Raw genomic sequence first — 12140 nt, 5'->3', positions numbered from 1 at the left:
GTGATTTGTAAATTTTAAATCTTCACATAAAAATCAGATATGGGCCTTTTTGTTCTTCCTAGGGAATATTGCTAGTAGAAATACACTAAAATCTTATTATAACACAATTATCTAGATACAGAAAGAAGAATTTGATGTAAATCAACACTTTCTTGGGCCCTTGTCCAAATGGATTTGGGTAATGAAGTGTTCAAAGCACCTCATTATAAGGCACTCTTACATATCACATAATCTCGTAGTTGAAATCCTGATTGTAGCAAATTCAAATGTATTTTTACATTTCCTTTTTTAAAATCTTATTTTTGTTGCTATCTTGTGTTTTATATCACCTTTATCTTCTAATATAGTCTTTCCTTCTCTATTGAGCAAGCCACATCTTCTAACACAGATTATAAAACAAAGCAGAGGAAAAAGCAGTTTAGTGAACCAATACTAATAAAATGTCTGACAATATTTGCAATATTCTGTAACTTTATAGCGTCTCCCCTCTACAAAGAGGGAGAAAGGTACATTTTAAAAATTCTTCTCTTTGACGTCACTTGATCAGTATAATCACACTACTTTCAGTGCTTTCGTTTGTTTTTTTTTTCTATTTACATTGTTATAGTTAATGTATGTATCATTTTTTTGTATTTCTCTATTCACTTCACTGAATATATGGTTCAAGCTAATTGTTTAAGAAAGGTATTCCCACTAGATCTGAATGTAATCCTGTACCGCGTGAGCATTTAGTACATTCTTAAAACATATATTACGAAGTCATTGAATGACTTTTAGGTATATTTAATTCTCTGTTTCTAATGTATTCTTTAAAATTTGGAAACTTAATTGTTTTAAAGAAACAAGTAATCTTAGTGGTAAGAGGCAATGACTAGACCTCAGCCCTACTTCATCTTTTTCCTTCCCCTTGTTACTTCTAAATTTAATTTGCATTCATTTGGGTAAAATGCAAATTAACACTCTAGACAATTCATCACATGCTCTGGAGTAGCCTTCATTCATTTTTTTTAAAACTTAAAAAAATATTTTTTCAATTACATGTAAAATTTTTAAAGTTTACTTTTATTCTCCCCATGATTCCCCTATCTTCCCCCCCCATTGAGAAGGTAAACAATTTGCTGTAAATTAAACATAATTCCAAATTAGCCATGTTGCAAAGGAAAACAAGCAAACAAAAAGTATGCTGTGATCTACATTCAGGTTCCACCATTTCTTTTTCCAGATAGCCTTTTTCATCTTAAGTCCTTTGGAATTTGGCTTAGATCCTTGTATTGCTCAGAATACTTCAGTTATTCACAGTTCATCGTAAATATTTCTGTTGCTATGTACAATGTTCTTCTGGCTCTGCTTACGTCACTTTGTATCAATTCATATAAGTCTTTCTGGGGTTTTCTGAAAGCATCCTGCATGTCATTTCTTAAAGAACAGTAGTGTTCCATCACGATCATGTGCCACAATTTGTTCAACCATTCCCCAAATGATGAGCATCCCCTCCATCTTTGTCATCACAAAAAGAGCTGGGGGGTGTGTGTGTGTGTGTGTGTGTGTGTGTGTCTGTCTGTGTGTGTGTGTGTGTGTGTGTGTGTGTCTGTGTGTGTGTGTGTCTGTGTGTGCGCGCGTGCACGTACGTGTAGGACCACTTTCCTTTTTTATGATTTCTTGTCAACAGAGCTAGTAAATAGTTTTGTTGTATCAAAAGTTTGATTGCCTTTTGGACATAGTTTCAAATTGCTCTCCACAATGGTTGGATCAGTTCTCAGCTCCACCAATGGTACATTAGTGTTCCAGTTTTCCCACATCTTTTCTAGCATTTATCATTTTCCTTTTCTGTCATATTATCCAATCTGATGGGTGTGAAATCAATAGTGATTTAGAGCATTTTTTCATATGACTTGACAGCTTTGATTTCTGCTTCTGAAATCTGCTTGTTCATATATTTTGACCATTTAGCAGTTGGGGAATGGCTTGTATTATACATTTGACTCAGTTCTCTATATATTTGAGAAATGAGGCCATAGAGAAACTGGTTGTAAAAATTATTTCCCAACTTTACGCTTCTCTTCTAATCTTGGTTGCATTGGCTTAGTTTGTGCAAAACCTTCTTAATTTATTATAATCCATTTTGCATTTCATAATGTTCTCCATCTCTTGTTTGGTCACAGATTCCTCTCTTCTCCTTATATCTCACAGGTAAACTATTCCTTGCTTTCCTAATTTGCTTAGGGTATCACCCTTTATGTCTTAATCATATACCCACTTTGATCTTACCTTGGTATGTGAGGTGAGATGTTGGTCCATGCCTAGTTTCTGCCGTACTGTTTTCCAGTTTTTTCTGGGCAAGCCACTTAACCCTGTTTGCCCCAGTTCCCTCATCTGTAAAATGAGCTAGAGAAGGAAATGGCAAACCACTCCAATATCTTTACCAAGAAAACCCCAAAGGAGGTCTTGAAGAGTTCAGTGTGATTGAAATGACTGAAATATACGTGTACGTGTATATGTAAATAGTTTAACCTCATTAAATCCCTTATGATTTTTCTTTCCTGTTTACCTTTTTGTGCTTCTTTTGAGTCCTGCATTTGAAAGTTGAATTTTCTTTTCAACTCTGGCCTTTTCATTAGAAATGCTTGAAAGTTCTCTATTTCATTAAATACCAATTTTCTTCCTCTGAAAGACTCTATTCAGTTTTGCTGGATAAGTTATTCTTGATTATAATCCTGCCTCCTTTGCTTTTTGTAATGTCATGTTCCAAGCGCTTCATTCCTTTAGTGTGGAAGCTGCTAAATCTTGTGTGATCTCATGGTATTAGAAGGGTTTCTTTCTGTCTTCTTCCAAAATTTTCTCCTTTATCTGGGAGCTCTGGAATTTGGCTATTATATTCTTGGGAGTTTTCATTTTGTAATTTCTTTCAGAAGGTGATCAGTGGATTCTTTCAGTTTCTATTTGACCCTCTGGTTCTTGGGTATTAGGTCAGTTTTCCTTGATAATTTTGGAAATGTGATGTCTAGGCTCTTTTCTTGATCACGGCTTTCAGGTGGTCCAATAAGTCCAATAATTACTTCTTCTTGATCTTTTTTCCAGGTAACTCATTTTTACAGGAAGATATTTTACATTTTCTTCCATCTTTCCCCCTATTCTTTTGACTTTCTTTTATTTTCTTGGTGTCCTGTGAAGTCATTAGCTTCCACTTCTGATTTTTAAGGAATTATTTTCTTTAGTGAGCTTATGTACCACTTTTCCCATTTAACCAGTTCTACTTTTTAAGGAGTTCTTTTGTTTTACCTCTTTTTTCATTTCACCAGTTCTGATTTTTAAGGAGTTCTCTTTAATGTATTTTTGTTCTTCTTTTCCTATTTGGCCAATTCTGTCTTATAAGCTGTTATTTACTTCAGTATTTGTGTGTATGTTTGTTTACCAAGGTGTTAATTCTCTTTTCATAATTTTCTTGTATTACTGTCATTTCTTTTCCCAATTTTTCCTCTGCCTCTCTGATTTTTAAGATTCTTTTTTGAGCTTTTCCAGAACTTCATATTGGGCTTGTTTCCAATCCAGTTCTAAGTCTTTTCCTTTGAGACTTTGCTTGTGACTGTTTTACCATGTCATTTTTTGAGTTTCTGTCTTGATCTTCCCTGTTATCATAATAACTTTTTAGGGTCAGGTTATTTTTTTTAATTGTTCTTTGCTCAATTTTCCAATTTATTTCTTTAGTTTTAACTTTATGTTTAAGTTGGATTCCTTTGGAGGGAGAGGGCAGGTAGGGTCACTGCCCTAAGCTTCAGGTTTTTCATGCTGCTGTTTTCAGCTACTTTGGGGGGATGTCTGTAAGTTTTCAGTTCCTCCAAGGTAGTATGATCTAAGGAGAGGTATGGTTACTGCTGTCCTGGCCTGTGCTTTGAACTTTCCCCAAGAAGGGACCTTTTTCCCATACAGGAGCTATTGCTCCTTTTGACCCTGTAACTGTGACTCAGGCCTTTGCTCTCCAGTGGCCACAAGGGCTAGTGCTCCTTTCTGTCTTGGAGTTGAGACCAGGCCCTCTGCTCCCTTATAAGTGACCAAACATAAGCACGCTCCTCCACCCTGGAACTGGGTGTGACCAGTGCCCCTGCTATCTTGCAGCTACAAAGACTAATGCAACTTGGCACTGGGTGTGGGCAATGGAACAGGGTCCTGAACCCAGAACTGGCAAAGGGTCCCCTGAAATCTCTTTCTCACTAGTTGTCTGCCTTCCTTACTGTCTGTGGGCTGAGAGCTCCTGAAACTGATGCTGCCTCTGATACAGCTGCCTCTACGGCCTGCTGTGGCATAGCCCAAGCTGCACTCTGGACCCGACCACTATCCTGGTGTAACAGACCTTTCCTGCTGACCTCCTAAGTTGTCATCGTCTAGAAAATTGTTTCACCCTGTCCCTTTTTTTGGCTCTGCTGTTCCAAAATTCTATTTAAAGGCATTATTTTAAAATTGTTTGGAGGGGAATTGAGGAGAATTTGGGTGAATTCATGCCTCTATTCTACCATCTTGGCCCTCACCCATTTTTTAAAAGGACTTATGGGTTATATACTATATAAGGTCTAGCCTTTACTAAGTAGGTAATTTATTTTTCAGTTCTTGAAATAATGTATGTGGCTCTTGTGTCCAGGTCTAATTTCATTCCTAGAGAATGATGCCTGTAGTAATCCCACTTTGTTGAAGGTATTAATAAGTAAATTGTTTTTTTTTAAGAATTTCTAGTCTTTATCCATTAGCTGCCACAAATAATGTCTATTTAAATTACTGTAGATGTTACTTTGTTGTAATGAATCCTTTGTCTCTGTTTTCTTAATAATTTAAATCATTCCTCCAAAGACTGAACCATAGTGTAACCATGAAATTTTATAACAAGTATTATCTTCAAATTAATCAAGTTTTCCCAATTTTTTAATTTAAAAAATCACAGCTAGAATGATAGAAAAGTAAGAAAAATTTCTGCATGTATGAGTGTAAAGTTCTACACTTAGGTTAAAAAAATCAATTCATGTATGTATATATACACACACATACATGCATATGAGACAGAACTGGCATGGCAACAGTTTGTATGAAAAGACCTTGGGGCTTTTAATTGACTATAAAATTCATTATGATGATGACCCCATGTTATTTGTCATAGTCAAACCAAATCTGGAATATCTTCCTTATTTTTCTGTTATACTTTAAGAGGGACACATATTATTAACAAACTAAAATGTACTTAGAGGAGGTTGACCAGGTTGGAGAGGTTTTGGAAATTACAGAAAATGAGAAATAGTAGAGAAAACTGAGGATATTAAACCTGGACAAAGAATGTCTTGGGGAAAAAGATGATTCTTGCCTTTGAGTGTTTCAGAGGCTATGGTATGGAAAAGAGACAAGAACCACGTTTCTGCTTCCTGCAGAATGAGGAATTTAACCAGAATGAGAATTTAACCTAATGAGTTAAAGGTACAGGAAGGTCGCCATCAGGTTCTGGGTATATTGCACCAAGCTGGAGCTTTTCTTTTTGCTCTCTGGTCCATCCTTCATAATACTGCCTGTTTAATGTTCCAATTCAGTCCTTCCCCTCCCTGAAAGCTTTCGGTGGCTCTCTCCTGCTTGTACCACACATAGGACCAACTTCTTATCCTGGCTCTGCAGTCTGATTTGAGGCTATCTTCAGAGGTTTATTTCAAAATACTCGCCTTCACATGCTCTGCACTTGGGCAAAACTAAACTGTTCACATCATCTATTGACCTGTCCTTCACCTGCATTCTGTGTAATATGGTGAATTCAGTCTCTTCTCCCTGCTCCTGTCACATTCCCATTTTAGAGTTCCCTTCTTTTTAAGACCCAGCTCATGTGACACTTGTTACGTAACCTTTCCCAATTCCCCTCACCCCAAAGAAGAAAAAATTATTTCTCCCTTCACTCATTAAATTAAACCCTTTAGACATCTTCTTTGTACTTACTGCATCTTCCCAGTATCCTGGTTGCTTGGGTCACCTATCTTATCCTATTAGATTGAAAGCTCCTCTAGGTTAAGCAGTAATTTATTTCATCTTTGTACCCTAAGTGCTTGTCATGATGCCTTGTGCCAAATGACTTCTAAATGGGTTTTTAACTAAATGGTTGAATTGCAGTATAGGAGAGAACTTTCTAATTTGTTAAAGCTCTCTCAAAATGCAAGATACTACCTTGAGGTGGCTTCCTTGAGGTAAGCCCCCCTTTCTCAGGTAATGTTCGGAGAGAGATTAGATAACTGTTTGTCAGAAATGCTATAGAGGTGGTTTCTGCCCTTGTGGGAGGTTGGGCATGCTGATTCTTAAAGACCCCTTCCAGAATAAGATTTTGTGATTCAGAGACTTAATGGTCTAGTAATTTCTGCCAAAGAGAGAACTGGTTCATTACGAGTCCCATTTAATTCATTTTACCATGTTGAAGGTAATTTCACCACTCTTTATTTTAAACTTCTTGTTATGACAGTTTTTTATTAATTATTTTTTGTCTGTTCCTAAACTTTTATAATATGGCAGACTTGCACAACATGCAACATGCCAAAGGTTTTCAGGTGACCCATGAAAAATGTACATTTTTGTGGACTATCTGAAATCCTTTGGTGTGCCCACAGACTGTAAGCAGCCCATGGACCAGAGGTTGTGTAGGCCTGGAATATGGGGTGCCTGTTAATAGTAAATGATGTACTGAGTTTCAGTTTTAAATCCCCAAAAAAGTCAAGGGACTCCTGCTGATTCCCTGCTTTCTGGGAAGTTGTAGGTAGTTTGCGATTACATCTCTCTGTTATACGCCTGGGAACATTATGCATGCTGGACAGCCATTGGTACCCAGGGCTTCCGAAGGGACGGCTGGCTACAGAGATGAGATGAATGATGTCCAGTGGCCTGCCTTTTCATTCTCTTTGGTTTCTTTTGAACACCTGCCCTCTTCTATTACAGAACACCAAAACTACTTTGGAATAGATGAAAATCTGGGCCCTGTGGCAGTAAGCATCCGGAGAGAGAAGCTTGAAGAAACTAAGGAAAAAGAAGGGTCCCAATTCAACTATCGGGTAGCTTTCAGGACCAGTGAGGTATTTCTGCTCTCCATTTATTATCCTTGGGGTGAGAGGTTTTTTGTTTTGTTTTAAATAAGTAAACAAAAGACCTCTTAGGATTTTATCCCAAAGGGAATTCTGGTGTTCTCAAATTGTAATCTCTTCTCTGTACTTAAATTATTCAAAGATTTTGTGCTTACACATGTCACTGTTACACCACTCACCTATTTCACACATTAGTTGAAAGGAACAATTTTAACAACTCTCACGTGTGTATAGCTCCGTGAGTGTTAAGGAATAGTGATTTTGATTGCTGCTTTATGCAAAAGGCAGAGAGGATTTGGGACGTGCTGAAGAGACAGGGTATATGCCAAAATCAGATTAAGATGATTTTAAACCACAGCAGACAAAAATAGGTAGCCCACAATAGTGAAAATCATATTCTCAGAGGGTTTTGCCAGAGCAGTCATACCAACTGTGTATTTTTATGTAAGAACCCAAATAGGTTTCACACTTTTAGTGACTATTACTACAAATAGTATATAAAAGCCTTACAATGAGTTTTATTTGTATTTATTAGTTAAGAATTAGACCTGCTTCTTGCATTGGGTCCTAGTCTCGTAGAAGAATCTGAGATCTATTTAATTTAATTTTAAAGATGTGATTTTGGAGCAGAATGAGCTGAATTTCGAAATCTACATGTCACATGGTTTTGTAGTATCCTTTCGTAGTCTCGTGCAGCACTAGTGCATGCATATATTGCCACACTGTGTATTCTGGGTCCCTGTTGTTCTAAGCCTTATGGACTCATATTGTAAGTGATATGTATATTATTGAGAGACAGCATGGTAGAGGCCTGAAATTGGAGCCAGGAAGACATGAGTTTAAGGTGTGGCCTTTGACCCATATTGGCTTTTGGACCCTGGGCAAGATCCTCAACCTCTCTGTTCCCTAGGCACCTCTCTAAGAAGATGGTTCAGTAGAAGAGCTGGCCTGTATTGGTAGATGAGGACTGCTACCTCATCTGGAGTTCCCTCTATCAGTGAGATCATAAGCCTGTACCCTGTCCTCCACATATTATTAGATTCACACTCAACTAATTCAGTCCTTTCATTTTACAAGTGAAATTTAAGTGAAGAAAGTTTAAAAAAATTGTCTAATGTCACATAGCTAATGTGTGCCCAAGACAGGAAATTGCAGTTCAGTTCTGACTCCTAGCCTGGGACTCTTTCCATTATGTTGCTTTATAACAAGAGGATATATTCAGATTAGAGATTAGCTTGAAATATGGCTATTAATACGTGTTTGGGATCACATTTTATAAGATGGGTTTCACTAATCTCTTTAGATCTGTGTGTAACCAGCTAGTAGGTGCCACTGGAAATCTCAAATAGATCTAAAGACTAGGAAGAGATATTAAGAAAAAGAGTGTAGATGAGAAACATAAAGGAGGAGACAGGGTTGACAGTTGCCCCAGGTGCTTCAGAAACAGAAGCGCAGAATTGTGCCGGGACCAGGTCTCCTCCACCTCCCTCTTCATGCCTCCTGCCTGCCACTGCTGATTAGCCTGACTTACTCTCCTTAGGCATTTGCTATTGCTATCTTAATGTGCTGTTTTGGTTGTTGGCTTTTCTTTTGCTATGTGGGGGAAAGGAGCGGGAAGACGCTTTATACATCGTGTCCCCTTCTAAATAATAACAGCCTTTCTCTACCAATACTTTGGATATGTATGTAAAACTAAAATTATGTTTTAAAAATGATGGCCAGCCAAGTGTTACTGCTATAAATATTCAGTAAAGTCTCGCACTTTCCCCCTACAGCTTACAACGCTTCGAGGAGCCATTTTAGAGGATGCCATACCTTCCACTGCAAGACACGGCACGGCACGAGGGCTGCCTCTCAAAGAGGTTCTCGAGTATGTCATTCCCGAGCTGAGCATTCAGTGCCTAAGGCAGGCTTTGAACTCCCCTAAAGTCTCTGAACAGTTACTCAAGCTTGATGAACAAGGGGTAAGTCATTCGTGTGGTTTTATTTTTTCCTTCTCTTGGTTTTTCAGACTCCCTTCTCCCCTCCTTCCCTCCCTTCTCCTGCCACCTCCTAAGTATTTTGTCATTTTAATACATGAACACAGTGTGATCACAGTCTAGGACACCTTCTACTGCAGCCTGGGGACTTCATACAGGACTTTGGTAGGTCAGCCAACTTTTTCCACTGATGAGAATTAGTGGTTAGTGCCTTGAAGGGCTAATTGTATTGCGATTGACTTTTTTCATTCATTCAAATTTTTAACCACTATATATAAGGGGCTGTGTTCTACAGGAATAGGAAAGTTCATGACAGTGCCAGACACTGACCTCAGGAAGCTTATAATCCAGTATGAAAGTTAAAGCAAGAGCACGCATTTCATTTGGTGAACATGTGAAGACACTCATCGCTATGCATAGTGTTACCTTGCTAGGTGCTGAGACTACAAAGACAAAAATGCAGTGGTCTTTTGTTCTCCCTCTGAATTTAGGCCATACGTTGGATAGAGTACAGGCAAGACCTGAGTTTGAATCCTGCCTGACACTTACTAACTGTGTGACGCTGGACAGGTCACTTAATCCTTCTCAGTCTCTGTTTCCTCGTCTATAAAATGTGGATAATAATAAATAGTACCTCCCTGCTAGAGTTGTTGTGAGGACAAAATGAGATAATATTTGTGAAGCACTTTGCAACTTAAAATGCGTATGTAAATTCTATGTACTACTGCTGTTGTCTTCAATTCTATAAAAGTATGAATGTGTTGAAAAAGGAGTTCATTTGAGGAAGAGGTCCTGTTCAGATACTGAGATTGATGAAGATTTCGTGTGTGCATACATGCAGGAGAATGGAGAATATGGAGGCTAAAGGGGCCTTCTTGTGACCCTGAAGGGTGGTCAAGGTTGGAATCTGTCAGAATCTACCCTCGGTTCTGGAGCTGCAGGGAACTCAGAGGAACCACGAAAAGCAAGGGTGTGGTGAAATAGCTAAAGCTGTTTTTATCAGGAATTGTGCCATTTCTAGAGTCTAGAACTGGCCATCAGTTGAGAGTGTAATAAGGAGAAAAGGAGGGTGGCATCTAAAAGGAGGTGGCACCTCCAGGAGGTGAACTGGACTGCACAGTCCTGTGGCTTTCATGTAGTTAGGACTGGCAGCGAGTGGATCTGTTCTAGGTTTCCTTCAGCAGGCACGCAAAAGTACAGGCGTGCTGTATCGGGGAGCTAGTGCCTTATCTCTGATGGGTGTTTCACATGGTCTCTACCAGTGTGTTAATCTGCTGGGAAGGAAGGAGCAAGGGGGTCAGGGGAAGGATGATTCAGTTCTAGCTTATCTTTATAGTTTCTTCTTACTTTGACCTAGGCACTTTGTATTTTATTTTTTGTCTGCTCTGGGAGCTCAGTTTATGTCTAAGTCTATGAGGGGCAAGTAGGTAGCTAGCTAGCATGCTGGGTAGAGCATTGACCTTGGAGACAGGAAGACCTGGGTTCCAATCTGGTCTCAGACACTTAGTAGCTGTGTGACCCTGAACAAAGGATCTAACTTCTGTTTGCCTTTGTTTCCTTAAATGTGAAATGGCATCTACATCCCCGAATTGTTGTGAGGATCAAATGAGATCTATTTAATTTAATTTTAATCATGTGATTTTGGAACAGAATGAGCTAAATCTCGAAATCTACGTGTCGGATAGTTTTGCAGTATCCTTTCGTAGTCTCATGCAACATTAGCTCATGCATGTATTGCCACATTATGTATTTCGGGTTCCCATTGTTCTAAGACTTATGGACTCGTATTATAAGTGATATGTGTGTTATTGAGAGACAGCATGGTAGAGACCTGGCTTAATACGAGACCTGAAACATCCTGTAAGTGCTATCTGAACGTTTATTTCCTGCTTATTTATTTCCTGCTTATTCCCTCCCCTTTATCGGGGAAGGAATCTGTAATGAAAGCTTGTTTCATGAGATATTTGTAAAGCCCTTTGCATACTTTGAAACACTATGTAAAGACCATCGTCGTTATTAATATTGATGTTACTATCGATCTCATCTAAAGCAAGCTGAGACTCCAGCCTATCTCTCCAAGGACACGTTTGAGAATCCTCACAAGCAATATGAAAGAAGTGATACTTGAAATGAGCTTCAAAGTCCGAATAAAATGTTGACAGGGAGAGATTGGGCAAGGGGAAGGGAAAGATTTGAGGAGCAGCATTAGTAAATTTTTTAACATAGTATATAGCATAGAGTGGTTTTATAAAATAGCAGATTGTATAGTTTAGCAGGAATACTGAGGACATTAAAGCTAGAAGGGGAAGGCAAGCCTAAATAGTCAGTGTATTTTTAATTAACTGTCTTCTTTTTGTAAAATTTTGTGCAGCATAGAAAATTATAGTGATGACTACTTTCAGAATTTCTATGAAAGGATAAACAAGTATAAGGCACCTTTATATTAGAATAAGTTGTATTCATTATTTGACACTCCTCTATCCATGTGTGGTGCGGTAGAGCTAATTTGGAGACCACGGAATGTTTGGTGTTTTAGATGGGCTGACTTTCTAAAACTGATTATTCTAATTGGACTAACAAGTTAACAATTTACCATAAGCAAAGTAGATGTAGACACCTTAAGATTCAGAGTGAATCCACACAATTGATGATCAGTTGCGGTCAGTAAGGTAACTTCGCTTTCAAAAACAAACCTATTTGTTACTCCAACACTAAAGGACTAGTTTAGATGAGCGTCTGAGTGCCTTGCTAATACTACTATTTGAGAACTTTATTGTTATTTGTTTTTCTTGTTTCTTTGTCATTGCAAATCATCTAAACTGTACAAAACTTCCATGGAACAATTGAGTAAAATATTTTAACAAAGTGTGAATAATGAAATATGTTTACTTTTGGTCTGACATGAGCACGAGTCTGAAACCATCTTTTCGGACATTTTTGAATACACTTTGATGTCTCAGGAGAAACTATAGAAAGTACTTAAGATTTGTGTCTTAGATTCCATGTCCTATTTTTCTGTCTAGCAGATTTATTCTCTGCTTTCTGAAGGCACTTAAAAGTATATAAAGTAACAGAA

General features: G+C 38.1%; 1 protein-coding gene across 3 annotated transcripts in view; it reads left to right on the top strand.

The window, feature by feature from the left end:
- Positions 1–12140, top strand: part of SIPA1L2 (signal induced proliferation associated 1 like 2) — a 249998-nt gene that overhangs the window by 147215 nt on the left and 90643 nt on the right. For all 3 annotated transcript variants that reach the window (XM_072647498.1, XM_072647496.1, XM_072647497.1), the window contains 2 exons: positions 6943–7076; positions 8861–9049. In XM_072647498.1, coding sequence (XP_072503599.1) covers positions 6943–7076; positions 8861–9049 — 323 coding nt within the window. The remainder of the gene's footprint in view (positions 1–6942; positions 7077–8860; positions 9050–12140) is intronic.

Source organism: Notamacropus eugenii, chromosome 2 (genome assembly GCF_028372415.1).
Source record: "Notamacropus eugenii isolate mMacEug1 chromosome 2, mMacEug1.pri_v2, whole genome shotgun sequence".
NCBI lineage: Eukaryota > Metazoa > Chordata > Mammalia > Diprotodontia > Macropodidae > Notamacropus > Notamacropus eugenii.
The sequence above is the reverse complement of the archived record's forward strand: the minus strand, read 5'-3'. Positions and strand labels throughout refer to the sequence as shown.